The sequence below is a fragment of the Delphinus delphis genome, chromosome 2 (genome assembly GCF_949987515.2).
Source record: "Delphinus delphis chromosome 2, mDelDel1.2, whole genome shotgun sequence".
NCBI lineage: Eukaryota > Metazoa > Chordata > Mammalia > Artiodactyla > Delphinidae > Delphinus > Delphinus delphis.
The window spans coordinates 92,699,006-92,718,438 of record NC_082684.1 but is presented as its reverse complement, the minus strand read 5'-3'; the positions used below and the strand labels follow the sequence as shown (position 1 = coordinate 92,718,438).

Here is a 19,433-nt window from a genome sequence, read left to right as displayed (position 1 = left end):
AAGAATAAGCAGTAATATTTAGTAGGATTAAAACATACATGACTTTTTTTGAGCAGGCATAATGCAGTTTGTTATATATACTTAGCATATTTGAAAAAAGATTAAATTTTTTAAAAGATAAAACGATACACATTTAGTTATGCAACATAGTTTCAAACATGTAGCTTTTCGGCAGTCAGTTGCTACTATTCTTAAGTATTAAGAGCTATTTCCCCCTAATTAGCAGCTCTCATATTACTATGCCCAAGTCACTCTTTCCCTAACACTGACATTTTGATACAATTAGCAGAGCCTCTGCCTCCCTCAGCTGAAGGACATATTTCACAACTTTTCTTCATTTACTATTACATTGCCTGTGATAGTGATGGAAAATAAAAAGTTAATTTGTTCATCCAACTATTCATTCATTCACTTAAACCTGTATTTTTACGTAGTCTGTGCCAGGAATACAAAGGAAAGTCAATTATACTTTGTTATAGTGGGATGAACAGTTGCATATTTCATGTTATAATAAAGTGGGAACAATGGGAATGCTTACAGTTCAAAGCCCATGATTGTGAGATTGATGTTGATAAACAAACGTCTGGATTTTTTTTCCCCAAGAATTTTCATGTCAGCAAAGTGCAAATTGGGTGAACTTTAACAAAAAGAGCTTTAATACTGACAGATGGATATTTTAGATTTTAAGAATCTAAAATACAAATGGAATTTTAGAGCTGGAAGGATCCTTAGAGGTCAGTTAATCCGACTTGTTTTACAGATGAAGAAACCAGAGTCCAGAGAACTTAAGCAAATTGTCCAAGATCACACAGAAAATTTAATTATTAAGTATAAAATGTTTTAATGAAATCATTGAATTATGTAGTTTGAGAGGAGTTAATTTCATTTTTACTTTTCAGAAAGGGAAGATATTTTTGACAAAAATAAATTTGAGAAATTAAGCCTAAGCTTTCAATTATCAATACCTTTGCATAGAGTTTTCCTTCCTTGTTCATTGCAAGATAATATTCACTTTCCACTCCTTTGATTGCTACAATTCCAACGGCCACTGTCCTGATTTCCATGATGTCTGCAAGGAATCACAGAAAGATATGTCAGTTATTCACCCAGCTTTGCAGATTATCCAAGAATGACCATTTGTCCTTATTTCTGTTTCACTTGGAAGTTAAGATTATTAACATGATTATTTACTCAGCCTGAGACCCCCATCCACCCATAACATGTACACACAAACACCAGATTAGTCCTTATTAAATGTGGGAAGTGCAAAACTATTGATTTTTTATTTTGTAGAAAAAGATATTTGGATTCAAAAAGAAGAGTTACATACTTGAATTTCGCTTTTTCTTCTCTAGAATTACATTTCTAATTTACTGTAATAGTAATAATAACATCAATAATACCTAAAGTTTATTCAATTCATACCACATGCAAAGTATTGTTTTAGCACTCATGTATTAATACATGTACTTATCACCAAGACTATAAGGCAAGTACTCATATTTTCCCCAGTTTACAGATCAAGAAGCTCAGGTACAAAGAAGTAATTTGCCCAAATTCTCAGCTGGTAAGTGGCAGAAGTGGAATTTGAACCCAAAAGGTCTGGCTCTTAATCATTATATAATGCTATGAAAGTATATAATTAGCTAACATCTTTAATTTTCTACTTAAGCTTTATATTAATAATTATTGCCGACAGAATATTTCTTGAATATACTGAAAATGAATAAAATTCCGACTAAAGCAATTGTAAATGATGATAAACAGAACCAACTACTTTAAAAAATTAAATATTTTATTTTGATTTATTTTTTAAAATTTTTATTAGAGTATGGTTGATTTACAATGTTGTATTAGTTTCAGGTGTACAACAAAGTGAATCAGTTATACATATACATATATCCACTCTTTTTTAGATTCTTTTCCCATATAGACCATTACAGAGTATTGAGTAGAGTTCTCTGTTCTATACGGTAGGTCCTTATTAGTTATCTATTTTATATATAGTAGTGTGTATATGTCAATCCAGTCTACCAATTTATCCCTCCCCTCCCTTACCCCCTGGTAACTATAAGTTTGTTTTCTACATCTGTAATTCTGTTGCTCTTTTGTACATAAGTTCATTTGTACCCTCCCAAAATAGTAAATATTTTAAACTGATAGTGAACTTTTTGATAATGAAAACAGCATCTAAAACCAAATTATGAGTCCTGATCACAGAATATTTTATAACTTTATACCATTTAATTAATTTTTTAACCATTATTGAAATTGCCACAAGAAAACCTACTGTTTCATTATATATCATTTCCTAAAGTGCTGTATTTTAATACTCTATAACTACAGTAAAAAAAAACCTCTCAATCAATTTTTTAAAATGGCATAGAAATTAAAAGTTTAGTGAACCGTTTTATGTAACTACTGGTAATTATACTTTAAACTTGAGACTTTCTCTTTCTTGCGCTTAACATAATGCAAAGAAAATTCCAAGTGAAAATTATCTGCATAAATCAAGTTTCCAGAAGCTGTGTTCTAAAATAGTCACTTAAGTGGAGGAAATTCTAATTTTTTATTCCATGCCTTCACTTCATCCTCTTATTTATTCTTCTGGCTTCATTTTTCCTATCTGGAGAATAAAATTTTTACCCATTTCACCAGGATTAATGTAGCCTAATTAATATGTGTTATCTGTTTCCAATATATGCTGCATATAGAAGTCATTTTCCCACTATACTATGGTTAGCACTAGTCAGAGCTCATCCAATTGAGAGTTCTACAGCTGCTCATCTAGAAATTGAGGTCTATGAAGAAAATGCAAAGGAATGGATATTTATCTTTTAAAGTATTTATGAAGCATTGTCAGAATGCATAGAACTGTATGGTAATTTTAGGATACAAATTAAGAAAAACAGCACTGGTTTCTGAACTCCAGAAGTTAAAATCTAGTATAAACAGCAAAACACATATGTAAACACACATGTAGATACACCTTAATTAAAAGAAAAGAAAACTTCTGGAGACACAGCCCTGAAGGAGAGGCTAAGGGAAATGTTAACAGTTGCTTACAAGCATGTGAAGGATGTGATGCTGATGCATTCATGCAAAATTCAACAAATCTTCAGTGAGAGCCAATTCTGTGCTAGGCTCAATTCAGTGACAAACCCTGCCCTTTTGGAGCACTTTATCTGGCAGCTAACTCTTCTTGTTCAGCAAAGGAAGATCAAAGGGAAATAATTTATTACGCAGCAGAATCCAAATAGGTTAAGTTTATATCAATAAACTCAGTGAAGAATACTAAAGAAATTCACTGATTCAACCAATTTGCAAAACCTTCAAAATTGAGTAAATATATCTATTTAAAAACATACGGAATAGTTGATTTCTAAAGATCTTACCACTGTAAAATGTGAAGTCAGTTTTTTCCTTCTAGTCCCTTTCTCCTGCTCTTTCCCTCCTTATTCAATATTTTCTCTTAGAAAGGAGAGTACTGATGCATAGGCTTAGAGTATCTTTCATGCTCAGTTTTAATTAGGGAATGAAATCTGTCATGTTTGCTGGCTTTTTCGTTTATAGACCAACTGTCTACAAAATATAACTATAGAATGATAGAGGTATTGTTGATTATGCTATGTGGACACTTTCCCTTCAGGTTCAGTCATGACAATATATTCATATTGTCCCATCTCTAAACCCTTTTCCTCTATCCCCTGCCTGCCCATTGCCCACCATATTTTTGTTACACTCTGACTCTCAATAGGTGATAAACATTGTTAATCTTATCCCTCCGCACATTGGGGTTAAGGACATCAAAAAATCTTTAGATTTTAAACAACCCAATTAAAAAATGGGCAAAATGTCTGAACAGATACCAAAGTAGATATACAGTTGGCAAATAAGCATATGAACAGATGTTCAATCTTTAAAGATTCTACTTTTAACCAGGATGAGGACAGACTTGAAAATGGCAAGGTTCCTGACACAGTAATATTGTATATTGTTTGACGTATTTAAAAAATCATTTTACTAGGAAATCAACAGACCTAGAAATATATTTCTTGGAAGAGCATTAAGTAGTACTGGCAGAATTAATACGCTATCAATCCTGACTTTCTGGTCTGTTTTGCCCCGTGTGCTGTGCCCTTTTTTATTCAAGAAAACCCAAGAATGAAGAAACTAAAGTTATCATTCTTTCACTTAAGTACAGAGTAGGAAGTAGTGTTCCTACAGATTTTAAAGTGTTTTAACTTTCCTGTTTTCAAAAAGAGTTTTTATTAAGAATTTATTTTTTAGAGAAGTTTTAGGTTCACAGCAAAATTGAGGGGAAGGTACAGAGATTTCCCAACTACCCCCTGCTCCCACACATGCATAGCCTCCCCAGTTATCACATCCCCCACCAGAGTGGTACAGTTGTTATAATTAATGAACCTACATTGACCATCATTATCAACCACAGCCCATAGTTTACTTTATGGTTTACTCTTGGTGTTTGGACATGTATCATCATTTTTATATCATACAGAGTATTTTTACTGCCCTAAGAGTCCTCTGTTCTCAACCTGTTCATTTCTCTCCCTTACCCGCAACTCTTGGAGACCACTGATCTTTTCACTGTCTCCGTGGTTTTGCTTTTTCCAGAATGTTATATAGTTGGAATCATAGAGTATGTAGCCTTTTCAGGTTGGCTTCTTTCACTTAGTAATATGCATTTAAGGTTCCTCCATGTCTTTTCATGAGTTAGCAGAAAAAAAATTCTTAGTGTTTGATCATGTAAAAATCCACCAATCCCAGCTCCTTCAATATTTCTTTTCCCTGAACGTTTTAAGATTTATATTTAAAAGTTTTGAGGGGCCATATATTAATATAGATGTTCTAGCATGATAACTAAGAGTTATTTTAAAGTTGAAAATAAGTGGAAACAGTGGCTTAATGGTTATTAGGTCACTCAGAACATTTAATTTTGTCCTCGACCAAATATACTTTCTTGGGCACATTAAAACTAAGAATTGGTACCAAAAAAGAAAAACATTTTAATGTCAAATGACTTTTATGATTTTCTGTCAAGCTGGGATTGTTAGATGGAAAATCTTCACCATTATATATTTATATTACATTCAAGGCTATAGATTCCATTCATTTTTATATCATAAAAGTACATCCAAATGCATACATACATGTACGCAAAAAATACATCTCATATTTCCAAAATAAAGAACTCTTAAAACTCAACAATAAACAAATAAGCAACCCAGTTAAAAAGTGGGCAAAAGGTCTGAACAGATGTCTCATCAAAGAAAATACACCGATGGCAAATAAGCATATGAAAATATGCTCAACATTATATGTCATTAGGGACTTACAGAATAAAACAACGAGATACCACTACACGACTATTGGAATGATTGAAATTTTTTAAGATACCACTTGCAGACAAGGATGCAGAGCAACTGGAACTGACATTCATTGCTAGTGGGGATGTAAAGTGGTACAGCCACTTTGGAAAACAGTTTGGTTTCTTACTGAATGCTAAATATACTCTCATCATACAATCCATCAATCCTGCCATAAGTGTTTATCCAATTGAGCTTAAAATTTAAGTCCACACCAAAACCTGAACATGAATATTTATAACAGAGTTTTATTCTAAACCATCAAAACTGGAAGCAACCAAAATGCCCTTTAGCATATGAATGGATAAGCTACGGTACATATGTACTTTGGAATATTTTTCAGCGATAAAAGGAAATAAGCTATCAAGACACAAAAAGATACGGAGGAACCTTCAATGCATATTGCTAAGTGAAAGAGGTCAGTCCGAGAGACTTCATATTGTATGATTCCAGTTGTATGACACTCTGGAAAAGGCTAAACTATAGAGACAGTAAAATGATTAGTTGTTGCCAGGGGCTTAGGAAGAGGGGAGTAGGATGAAAATGTGAAGCATGGGATTGTTAAGGCAGTGACCCTGTTTTATATGATACTGTAATAGTGGATACATGATATTATACATGTGTCAAAACACATAGAACTATACAAGGCAAAGAGTGAACTTTAGTGTAGACTATGGAGTTTAGTTAACAATATGTAATTACTGATTCATTAATTGTAACAGATATACCACATTAATGCAAAAATGTTAATAGTAGAGGGACTGTGTGGGGAAGTGGTAGTGGTATGTAGGAACTCTACTATGTACTCATTTTTTCCTGTAAATCTAAAACTGCTCTAAAGAAAAGTCTATTAATTTAAAAAGTACAGTCTATATTTTAATTAATAACATTATATGATTGAGTGTATAAGAAACTATAGAGTTGACACTTGAACATAGCAGGAATTGGGGCACCGACCCTGGCAGAGTAGAAAATCCATGTATCAGAGTCAGCCCTCTGTATCTGTAGGTTCCGCATCCTCAGGTTCAAGCAACCACAGATCGTGTACTACCTTAGTACATATTTATTGAAAAAAAAAATCATTTATAAGTAGACTAACACAGTTCAAACCCATTTTGTTCAAGAGTCAACTGTAGTGGAACTTTTTATGATTTATTCTTAACCCAAATATGTAGTAATTCTGGGGTTTCTTATTAATTACTACTATTAATGTCTTTGGTGATGGATTAAGATCGCTTACCAAGTTGATGACTTCTCTTTGTGAAATATGGACAGTTATGAGGAGTAAGTTTACAATGCAAACACACTTTGGGAAGTGTAGGAAATACAAATATTCTACATACAGACCACTACTACACTCGTATGTGATATCTCTCAGGTGTATTGGGATAGAAAAATAACTGAGGTCCAGGAATATTTTAGAAACCTGATCTGGTGACTTTAATTGTGATGTCATCAAAATATCTGGATATTAATAAAATACATATCAAAATTCAGTTAGTATTTCCTCCTACAGAAAACAAAAATGAATGATACCAAGCAGTATATACCAAATGCTACAAAGAACAGGATGGAAAATCAATTCAACCGTTATTCACAAGAAAGAGGTGTTACATATCCTAGGTGGTCAAGGGAGGATTTGAGGAACAGATAGAACTTGAATTACATCTTGAAGGATAGATAAGGTTTACATAGGTAGAATGGAAACGTCATGCTAATTGAGAAATAAAAGTATATGTAAGATAGTAGAGTCAACGATTCATAAGTCATTTTCAGAAGATTGAAATTAGAGCTATCCGTCTGGAGTAGGAAACGTATCAAGAGACAGAAAAAGGTGGAAAAGGAGTTAGGATGAGATTGTTGAGGGCCTTGATTGCCAATTTAATGAATTTTAACTTTTATTTGTAGACAATGAGGAGTCATTGAAGGTTTGAAATTTGAAAAATGTCAGGATATAAATTGTGTTTTAGAAAAATTAATTGGATGTGCAGAGTAGTTAGAGAAAATTACTAGACTTGTATAAGCCTGATTTTCTTCCTCTGCTAATAGTATGAGTTGACCCATAATGGGCTATTGTTGTGACTTTTAAGTAAGTTAATAAATAAATATTTTCAAAATGTCTCAGTTTAACTTCGAATACAGGAAGTATCAGTAGTTATAACCCATATGAACAAAAGCTCTTCGGTGTCCTCAATAATTTTTATGAGTGTAAGTTGCCTCAAGTCTAAAAAGTTTGAAAACACCTTTCCTAAATTAATTTTATTTCCCCTGGACTGTTTAGTTGCAGTTTGTACTTTGTATATTGTACCCTTATTATTGTAGGTTAAATAGTTTTGGCCACTTTATATAACTTTCTACATACATAGGTTTATAAATAAAATCTCCATGGCACATGCATACAGAAATGCTCAATATATTCCAAAATGTCTGGAGAATTTCTTAATGATATTTTAAAACATCAAGTTGCAAATTATAATTAAATTATGTAAGTAAATAGTAAAGCATGTAAACCATTTGTTTGATCAACTTGGTTACTAGTTTAATGTTAGTATGGTTTTAATTAAAGAGTAAGGCTAAGAAATGTATTTACACTGCTCTGATTTTTGTACACTGTTACAATTACAAGAACAGGAAGAATTTTTCTAAATATGTGTTGTGTATTTAAATCCTGTATCTTAGTGTTATATTTTTTACATATTATGCATGTGATTGCTCCAATTATTATTAAACCTGTGTGTGTGCATGCACACACAATATTGTAAATTCAAAAGAATTGACTTCAAAGAACAGTAGACTCTTGATTTTGTATACTTGTGTCTCTCTTGGACATCTTCAGTCCCTCCCTTCATTGCCTTTTGATTACAAAAATCCACTTTCCAAATTTTTCTCTCAATAAGGCTGTTTTAAGATATTCATAGACCCTAAGTACTACTATTTCCCAAGACCACCCTATACCAATCTGACATTAAAATACATCCATATTTCTCATTAGATACAATATTTTATAACTATTTTAAAGTTTTATATAAATTTTCTTTTGAAATTACTTGACCTAAAGTAACTCATTTTATTTATCATTTGCTATCAACTTTCTGCAAATAGTGTACATTCTAGGGAGTTCTTGCAAAGTGAAAAAAAATTATCAAATTGTTTTCAAATGTTATGAAAAATATTGATAAATTTAATAAATAATGAAGTTGGCTTGATATATTTTATAAGTTAAATATTTGCTAATCTCTTTTTATTTTCTTGTCAGATTTTACTGTCAATATCTAAATTTCAAAGGTTTAAATATATTTGTAAGCTTGATGTTTTCACAGGCTCTAGGCTCTGTGCCTAAGGGCCAAATGAATAAAATGTCCCTGCCCTCAACTCTGAAATCTTTTCAAAAGACTATCCCGCTTCCTTTTCACTAGCACCAAATTTCTTGAACTATAGACTAAATCTGCTCACTTCTCCTCAATTTAACACTTGCATTCTAACTTTTAATCTGTTTAATGGCTTTATCTCTTCAAGGCCATCAATGACCTCCTCAGCGCCAAGTTCAAGAGTTTTTCAATAGTCATAAATTTCTTCTCTGCATCTTTTGGCACTCTCAACATCCCTAGTTCTATTCCTAATTCTCACTGTTTCTCTAATCTTGCACTACCTTGATCTATTAATTTTTTTAAAATGGTTAATTTTTGTGTAGCCATATCTATGTATCTTTTTTGATAATTTATTGTATTTTTTTATGCTTAAAAGTATTTTTTACATTTCACTATCTGAAATACATTTTATTCTAGCTTTTGTAATGTAAGTTTTAAATATATCTCTTAAATTCATCTGGAATTAATTTTGGGATATGATGTGAGATGAAACTCTAAACTGATATTTTATGCCAAGACTGAATCAGGAAGAAATAGAAAATATGAACAGACCAATCACAAGCACTGAAATTGAAACTGATTAAAAATCTTCCAACAAATAATTTTTTCAATATTAGTTATTAAATACGTCATTACATTTTTTACTGATGCAATGCCTCTCTTTTACCTTACATTGGCTATCTTGTTTTGTCCCATTGATGTATCTATCTGTCTGCTATATACCCACACTAATTTATTGTAGGTTACCAATTCTGAAGTGACTCATTACATTTATAGGTAGCTCTGATCCTAGGTGTTACTAAATACTCTCAGATATATCCTCTAAAGCTATGCAGAATAAATCAAAACCTTTTCCACATAACACCCCTTCAAAGACATGAAGACATTGGTCATGCCCCTCCATCAGGCAAAGCATCCATCTGTAGTTTCTTCAGCCATACCCGATACTGCATGGATTCCAGACTCTTCACCAGTTATATTACTTACTTAAAACCAGCTTCTCAGCAAGAACTAGATCTATATAGATAGCCCAAGACAGAATACTCTTCATTATTTCCCTTAATATAGACCATAAACTACAGTAATACAATCTCACCATCTTCCTTAAGCGTATTTTTAATCATTTCATTATTTTGGAGTACTGATATAATAAGAAGTGTGCATATCAAAAAAACCTTATTTCAGATTAGTATATTTTGAAGGTTATTTTATAAAGTTTAAGTATAATCATAATTCATATTTTATATATAAAGACAAATATCAGATATCCCTTTTAACATGATTTATTTCTTTATTTTTAAAGCATGCTTTGAGGACAAAAAATTTCAAAATGATCTTATGTGGTATGTGCAGAATTGAAATGTATTAAATTAAATGTAAATTAAAATATGAATGTCATAGTATTAAAGGTGACAAAATACACTTTGCTACTCTGATATGATTAATAGACTATTTCTATGCTTTTAAAAAACTAGGTCATTTATTTTTACAATTTCATCTAGTTTTTAAATGGTGAGGTAGGAGAAATAGTGTAATTCTGCTATTTGTAAGTAGTGCTTCACAAATAGAGTACTGCAGATATAGAGAGTCATTATACCCCCCAAAAAGTGAAGCCAACTCCAGTATGATTATCACAGTATTTTCTGCAACATATGAAATTATAGCAAATATTCATTGAGTGTTTACTATTGCCAGACCCCATTCTAGGCACTGGGATTTTACCAATCTGGAGAAGAGTATCTAAAAGTGAATTGTGGAGTTATCTTTATGCTTCTTATTAGCTTATATTTAACTCAGTATCCTTTATGCTTCCTATTGTTAACTGACAGCCTGTTAAGGTTATAAATTTAACACCAAATGACAATGAGTGAACATATTTATATAATAGTGAAAACCATCATGATTTGATTATGTAGTGAAAGGATTAGTTAACTAAGTCATGAGCAAATTTGTCTCATCTCTCTAATTGCCAGGCGTCTGTATTTGATATGTCTGTGTAGGCACTCAAACCATTCTTTTCTAAAGAATGATTTTTTACAAAAATATATAGAAGTTGTGAGAAGATTATGCCTTTAGTTAACTTAATTTGCCAAGCACCTTGGAAACCCCTGGGTGATATACGTAAAATCACTGGAGAAATGATTAGTTGAATTTTTTAATTCAGCCTAAGATTATGTTAACTATTTTAGAAGCAGTGACACATTGATGGCTTATATTGAGGTTGTAAAGTACACAAGACTTTATTCATGTAAGTAAATCACATCGCCATTTTGTCATCATGCGATTTTTTTTTTTTACTAAAGTTCAGGTCTTTATATTTCTGTCTAATATTCAATATCCCTGTCTGTCAGAATGTTTAAAGTTTTAATTCAGCCACCTTAAATCCTATTTGTAAATTGATACGGAATAATTATAAGTAAATGATACATGAGTATATTAGAAAATTATGGTACCCGACATATTAGCTATTCCTTTCATTTATTTGTCATCAGCAAATTTGAGAGATGTCTTCATCTCTAATGTGCAATGTTATGTAGCTCTTTTCCATCTTCTATTAATCATTGCCCTTTGCACTTTTTTACACCCATTAGAAGTTATAAGTTTTGATCCTAGCTCTTTTCTCTTGAGGCATACTGGGCTTCCTAGTCTCTCCTTGTCATATCTGCAGTCCTTAAATCTTCATGCTATGACAGCATGGTGTCATTCATTCAATCATATGCAGGCATTTTTCTCCCCCACTTTCTGAGCAAAGACTATTTATTATTCCCCTATTTCCATTCTCCTCTTTTTCCACAGCTGTAGAATTTTTAGCTGGCTGCACATAATGAACATGACATTTCCCAGGCTGCCTTGCAGTTCAGTTTGGCCATGTGACCAAGTTCTAGCTGATGCGATGTAAGTGGAGTGAAATATCCCATGGCAATTCCCAGAAATCTTCCATAAGAGATAGCCAGCAGGAACCCCTTATACCCACTTTTTCTTCCTTTGTTCCATTCTCCTGCTGGAATATGGATTCTACCCTAGATTATGAGAACAAAGTGATTGCGGAACTGTGAGCTGACTGGAGCCTGTTAACTCTCAGATGATTTTATGGAGCAGAGTTGTCACTTCTCTAGATGTTCATTGGCTGGAGAAATAAATGATTTTGTTTAAGCCAAACCAAATCTTTAACTAATACACATAAATTTCATTTTCCCATCAGGCACATTCTTCACAAAATGCACATAAAAATACAGGAGCCCATTTTTTCAGTTATTATAAGCCACCAGCCAGAAAGGCAAATTCTGTATTCAAAGGGAGGTCCTATTAAGTATTGTTAATAGTCAGGTACTTACTTTCATAGTTTTTTTTTTTTTTCCACTTCTAAAGTCAGGAATTTAAACTAGACGAAGAAATGAAAACAGGACCTGTGCTCTCATGTCCTTCATTTTCCTATTCAGAACTTCAGTATCACTAGAGATTCCAAGTTTCTTCTGGTGCTGTCATTCATTCCTACATGTGTCAGCATTCAGTTAGCTTGGTGAATCTTCACCAGTCCTCCTTTACATTGATACACCCATCAGGAATACCCTACCCCCACGCCACAGTGAGTTATGTCAAGCACGTGTTCATCTGCTTCTTAGGTAACAAATGACCTAATTTCAGCTAGCTTTTCTTCTTTTTTTCATAAATGTATTTATTTTTGACTGTGTTGGGTCTTTGTTGCTGTGCGTGGGCTCTCTCTAGTTGCAGTGAGCAGTGGCTTTTCTTGTTGCGGAGCATGCGCTCTAGGCACACGGGCTTCAGTAGTTGTGGCTTGCGGGTTCTAGAGCGCAGGCTCAGTAGCTGTGGCACACAGGCTTAGTTGCCCTGTGGCATGTGGGATCTTCCCAGACCACGGATCGAACCTGTGTCCCCTGCATTGGCAGGCGGATCCTTAACCACTGTGCCACCAGGGAAGCTTTTCTGACTTTCTTTTTCTTTTTTTTTTTTTTTGCGGTACATGGGCCTCTCACCATTGTGGCCTCTCCTGTTGTGGAGCACAGGCTCTGGACGCGCAGGCTCAGCGGCCATGGCTCACGGGCCCAGCCGCTCCGCGGCATGTGGGATCTTCCCGGACTGGGGCACAAACCCGTGTCCCCTGCATCGGCAGGTGGACTCTCAACCACTGCGCCACCAGGGAAGCCCTGACTGTTTCTTATTGTGACATAAAGCATGAGATGCTGTTGCCAATCTTTCAGAAAGACCTGATTCACCATTCTTGGTTAGAACAGCATAACTGTTCATTTGTGAAAAAAAACAATTTATTGGGTACTTAACTATGTTCAGTATTCTGCATATATGTTCTCTTTCTCATCTATAATTATTTCATTTGCCATATTCTTAATGATAGGTTAGATTCCCTAGCCTCTTTAGTTTTTTTCTTCTTGGCTTCCTTCCTGAATTAGTTATTTTTTTAAACCCAGTATAAAAATTCTTCTCTAATAAGCTGTAGCATAGAAAGGAGTATCTCAAGCCTTTTCACCTTCACATCTAGCCAAGAAAAACAGCTTATATTTCTGTTACACATGGTGGCCATCTCAGACACAAGGACAAACACAACAGTTACATCCCAAGTCACTCCCAGTAGTTCACTGATGTCCTTACATCCTGGAATTTCTCCTGGCTAGTCATTGAGTTCCTGGAAGAATTTCTTTTCATTCTTTCTGGATGGTTCCCTTCTCACTGCCTGTATAGTTTGTTAATCTTCTAAGTGGAGCATAATACTGGAATGAACCACCTTGATGTCAGACCTAGCTTCTTTCAGTAAATATGATAAAACACAAATACTCAACATATTCTTGACAACAGCGGTTCAAATTATTTCTATCCCATTTGCTCAGTCCTCTTGCTGTGCCCATTTCCTCAGCTTCTAGGCCCAATGGATGTTGAGGCTAAGACATAAGAATAGGGAATTAGAGAAGTCAAGGATCATTTTAAACCTGGCTAATTTTGAGAATGAGTACATGAGAAGAAGTTGGGGTGGGACTAATAATGTGTTGAGTTTTATGAAGATGCTGAGTTTGAAAATTTGGCACTTTTCTGTATCTTGTTCCTAAATTTTACATAAGCAAATTACTCTGTGATCTAAATCCACAATTAAATTCTAGCTGTGCTAGATGTATAAGATTAACAGAATTGTTTGTTAGCAATAAAAAATAATTATGTGGGGCTTCCCTGCTGGCGCAGTGGTTGAGAGTCTGCCTGCCGATGCAGGGGGCATGGGTTCGTGCCCCAGTCCGGGAAGATCCCACATGCTGTGGAGTGGCTGGGCCCGTGAGCCATGACCACTGAGCCTGCGCGTCCAGAGCCTGTGCTCCACAATGGGAGAGGCCACAACAGTGAGAGCCCTACGTACTGCAAAAAATAAAAAAACATTAAAAAAAATAATTATGTGTAGCACCAAAAGTTTTCAGGTGATACTGGACTTTTAAAAATATGGCAATAATGTTAGTGTTTTTAAATGTTTTAACATTTACCCAGCATTCCCGATATTCATAGTGTTAAAGGGGAATATCTGTAGCCTTACATGAACTCCTCTAAGCCTGCTTCCCCCTTTAATCTGTAATCTACAGTCACATCCTGGAATTTCATCATTTTCCATGCTCTGATCACAATACTGAGGTCTTCAAAAGATGAAGTAAATCAAAATGTCCCAGTTTGATTATCATTGCATGCAGGGCTTAAATTTTACCAGTGGGAATGATATTGAGACATGTATTGAAGCATAACTACTTTTTCTATTTAATACCTTCCTCCATTGATAAAATGGAATCATTGAACTCTTTAATTGTACTATGGAAATGAGAATTCTTTGGTTTGAAGTGGCTAGATAGTTCCTCAGTTCTTTCCTTACCATTATTTTTCATTTTGAATTTGTTTTTTTATTATTATAACTTCCTGGAGTCATAAAATATTGAAAGATAATGGCAGTATATTTTAGCCAGTAGCTTCTCAATCATGTTATTGCTATTATCAACCACTTTTAAAGGCTTAGCTTAGTTGTGACAAGATCTTTGTAATTAAGATTGGTTTATTCACTGATTCCAGTAGTTGTTATAAATGAGCTCCTCAACTACTTTTAGTCTGCTGTTTAGTGAAATCAGGATCTTTAAGTAAATAGTTTGTTGAATTCTTAGTGACAACTAGTAATTTAATCCATAAGTCACTGTTTTGGCTTTGACTACAAAAAGAAAGCTGTTTTTACTGTTCTAACTCTGAGAAAGGGAATAAAAAATGTTGTGCCATTAAAAGCCAAATGATTTGTTGGTGTGAGATTTAGAATGAAATAAAAGAATGTTTATAAATTGTATATAATTATGAGAACTAAATATAAAATATTTTGATGATTAAACTAATTTTAATGCTCCACCCCCTTCAAATAGAAGTAGAATTATGTTTAATTTTTAAAGTATCTCTGGAGGAAGTAGCAGTTTTGTTTATAGATGGTACTCAGTGAAATGAATGGTATATTTACCTCTAATCAAGGAATGATTCTTTAAAGCAAATGTGTTCGAAAGCAGAGTAACATAAATCATATATTGACCATTGTAGATAAATTGCTTATAGGAAGATAAAAGACTCATGTACTACTTTAAATCTGTTTGTCTTCAGTTTATTTTTCAGATAGTTTATGAGTCATTTATTTTCTTTTAAACAACTTATGCCTGGAACTTCTATCATGAACCAAGTTTTATCAAAATGTGAAAATTGCTTAAGAACATGTAGCTGCCAGTATTTTGTTTCAAGGTGTCAACTGAAACACAAGCAGGTGACCTTTAGTAATGTATGCATGTTATTCAAAATCAACTTCCTCAAAAATTATAGTAAAACAGACAAACACCAAATTATCTTAGGTTGAAATAAATTTGTTCTATCAGGTAAGAAAAGTGACTGCTTAACATGAAAGACAAATTTTATTTTCAGGCTAGTGTTGGTTTAGGACCAGCAGGTGGGTATGCTACACACACACTGACTTTGCTGTCCAGAGGCAATAATTCAGGGTCTGAGTTGGGAAAGAAGTGAATTCACTTTCCCTGCATTTCTTTATTGGCTTCCACTTGGAGTAGGTGACATAAGGGACTTTGTGGAGGTAGTGACCTCCAGCAGGTTCCAGTTTCTCTTACTTTGCCCACGAACCCCAGAATCCACTGTTATAAGATAACACAATTGATACATGTGTGTGATAATGCTAATCTTGTCTCTGGATCACTTTACCCTAAAAAGGCATGCCCTGTAACTGTTAAATAACAGATCTAAGACAGAACTTTGGAATACACTAAAAGAAATTAGAAAACTAATCAAATCAAAGCCAGCATAAACGAAACACAAATAGATAAATTATTACCGAAACCCAGAAAGTGTAATTCCCATCAAACCAGCATGAAACTCAAAACAGTTCCACATGATTGCATAATTGCTGGTATCAAATGTAACTGAAATGTTCTGCAACAAGAGAATTGATTCCACACTGTCATCATCACTGGGGGGTAAATCAATTATGGTTCTTATCAATTCTATATCTATTCTATAATGATGTCCAAAAACACTTAAATGACTTGTCAGGTTAGGTAAAAAGAATCATGTCATTCATTCAGGGATTTATTAAGAAAATAAATGAAACATTAGAAAAAAACTTTAGAAAGTACATTGGCTTGTGGTACAGCGATGGCAATGTTTTGTTTTGCAAGAATTTATGTTGCAACAGCTTGTTTCAGCAGGGTTAGAACTATGCCAGAATTAGAAGCAACTATTCAGTTGTGCAACAAAAAGGATGATTCCAGTGGCATATTACTGAATAATATCATGGGAACATCACTGAACTTTATTACACAGAATTAAATTTCTGTACCAATTTACTGACCTTTCCTTATCATTTATGGCCTCTGGAACATAAGGGGGCCAATTTTCCCCTTTGGGCCAGAGAAAGCCTGTTCCCTGAATCAGACAGGAAGAAATACTCTGTCCTGTTATCTCTGAGGGTTCTATACTTTAATTCAGAAAGAATTCTTTACCTAATCATGTAAAGTATTTACATCTGCTAAATACAACACTTTACTGTCCTTAAAATGGCTCCAAAATTATCAGAATAGGTACAGATACCGTATCAGTAGATGTGAGATAAATATCAGATTTGTATGTGAAATAGAAATAATCTCTTCCTACTACCTAGAAAATCTCTCCCATATTCTGACTTTTCCTCAAGTCTAAAGTACCTCCAAAAGGGAACCTAGTTTTTTATTACATAGGACTAGAGGTAAGGCTCAAAAAAATATATATCTTGGATGCGTAACACATAGACATAAATTCATACTACGTTGTAAGTGACTATATCTTCTCTGACAGCAGAATTTGATTGTGCTAGAAGGGAATGAGTATAAGGACACCAAGAATGAAACTGAAAGGGGAAATGGTCATAAAAGGAAGAAGTTATGGAAAGTCTCATTCACACTTTGCATACAGCTAGCTCTAGGAGTCAACACATCTGTAGGCTCCATCTAATTCATAGAGACACCAGCTTAGAAGATAAACCACACATCCACTTCATCCCTCTATTTTAACTTCAATATGTCCTGTGAAGTTTTGCTGTCTGGCAGATATATAATGTAATCTATCCGCTTTCCCTCTTTAATTTATATTTAAATATTCTGCCACCCAGGCAATAAAATAATTCTAAACACTTTGGTTTTTAGATCATGATGGTAATCAGCATTGAAAAATTAAATCATGATTTAAAGCCATTTTGGTCATTGGCTTTTAGTAAGTTTTAGGCACACATTTGTTGTTGTTACTGAGGAAGATAGTGAAAGTATTAAAAAGGAGATCCAGACACCCCAAACTCTTACCAGAAACTATCACATTTGCCCTTTCTGTATTACCAAATGTGTATGTAGTACTTCTCTTCCGCTTCCATTGCCATCACTTTAGTCCAGGCCTTCGTCATTTGTAACTAAACTATTATTATAGTTTTTAAACTAGATCACTACCTCCAGCCACTCTGACTTTATATTTACCCTTTTTGTATTCATAAAGGACATGTTATAAAGGTTACTCTTCTGCTCCCAAACTTTCAGTGGTATACTCTACTGTAAAGCAAAATAAAATAAAACCTCTTTTCCTTGGAATTCAAAGCCCTCCAAAATCTGACTCCAGCCTACTTTTAGAATTTTCTCCCATTGTTCCTCTACAACGTACATGAGCCTTTGGCTCCAAACTGATTTACTCATTGTCTTCCTCTCCCGTACAAATTGCCAGAAACTTTTCTTGCGTCTGCCCACCAGTTCCCGTAATTATATTGCATCTCTATTTCAGTATTTCCCAAACATTGCCTCATGGACTGGCTGCACGGAATCACATGATGAACTCTTTTAAAAATTTCAAACGCCCAGTTCCTACTCCTCAGAAAGTCTTATCCAATAGATTCGAGGTGAGGCTTGGGAATCGCTACTTTAACAGCTTCCATTTAGCGACACATTTCTTTCAAAGCCAAATAGAAATTCAAGTTTTTCCATAATGTTTTACAGTTTTCTGATCTGTCGTCATCTATTTTACTTTAAGAACACACTGCTATACTATGAATTAGCAATCACCTCTATTCTTCTATTGTTCCTCAATTTTAGCCTATTTTTTCCATCTATGTTACAAGCTGTTTGAGATTATTTTATAATTCTGCAAATCCCTAGTACTTAGTGTAAGGCTTTGTACTTGGCAGGCTCTCATTAAATGCTGAAGTGTAGATAGAATAATACATAAATCCCATATTAACTAGTGTGTCATATTATAAATCAGCAAATATAAATCAGTAATATTCCAGGGTTAAAGAATTAATGAGTGTCTTAATCATAGTAAACATCAGAAGAACCTAAGGGTAAAGATTGATTAACCAGAAGTATTTGTTAAATTTCCTTTTAATTTTCATTACATTTTTTGAGTTTATCTAATTAGATAAGAAGCACGAAATTCCATGGTTAATTCAAACTATAGTTCATCTCAGATTATATTTTATGATGCCAACTCAAAAAAGTTGAGAGATTCCAAACATCTCTAGTTATCTAACCAGTTATAGGTTTTCTTTCTTGGTTTTGGCTAAACCTCTCTTGAACCTATTTATATTTTTAGCATGCAGTACTTGTGTGTGTAACAACTTCCATATGTTTTCTGTTTGCTGTGTAATATAGCACATCTACTTTTCTGTCTTACTCTTAGCACATCAAGGCTTTAAGAAGTACATTCTAGTTCTAATACTTCATGACCTGACTAGCAAGTCTCTATTCTGCTTATCCACGTTGTTATGATTTTATAGACATTGAATATCGTCCATCTTAATATTCATCTTAATAAACATTTATTTTTCTAGATCATAGCCCAAATTTTTTAGGCTATGCCATGGATGTCTTATATCATTCATTCATTCATTCATTCTAGTTCTAGGATGCTTCCATTGTACTGTGTGGTCCTTATTAGTGCTAAGCAAAGAGGACGACATCTGTATTCCAGACGTAGATATACCATGTTGTTTACACAGAACTATTATAATATGTTCTGTTTTATGTCTTACTTTCTTCTCGATGATGCCCATTACTTTACTGGTCTTTTGGGTACAAGTACACATATCTTTAGGGAAAATATCCAGAGTGATTTCTTGATGCTTTTTTTGGTG

General features: G+C 33.8%; 2 protein-coding genes across 6 annotated transcripts in view; one reads left to right on the top strand and one right to left on the bottom strand.

The window, feature by feature from the left end:
• The window catches only part of FAM227B (family with sequence similarity 227 member B), a 279,436-nt gene that overhangs the window by 104,765 nt on the left and 155,238 nt on the right, over window positions 1-19,433 (top strand). The window lies entirely within an intron of this gene.
• FGF7 (fibroblast growth factor 7) overlaps window positions 1-19,433 on the bottom strand; it is a 67,025-nt gene that overhangs the window by 4,682 nt on the left and 42,910 nt on the right. Inside the window, exon 3 of the mRNA XM_060005220.1 lies at window positions 966-1,069. Coding sequence (XP_059861203.1) covers window positions 966-1,069 — 104 coding nt within the window. The remainder of the gene's footprint in view (window positions 1-965; window positions 1,070-19,433) is intronic.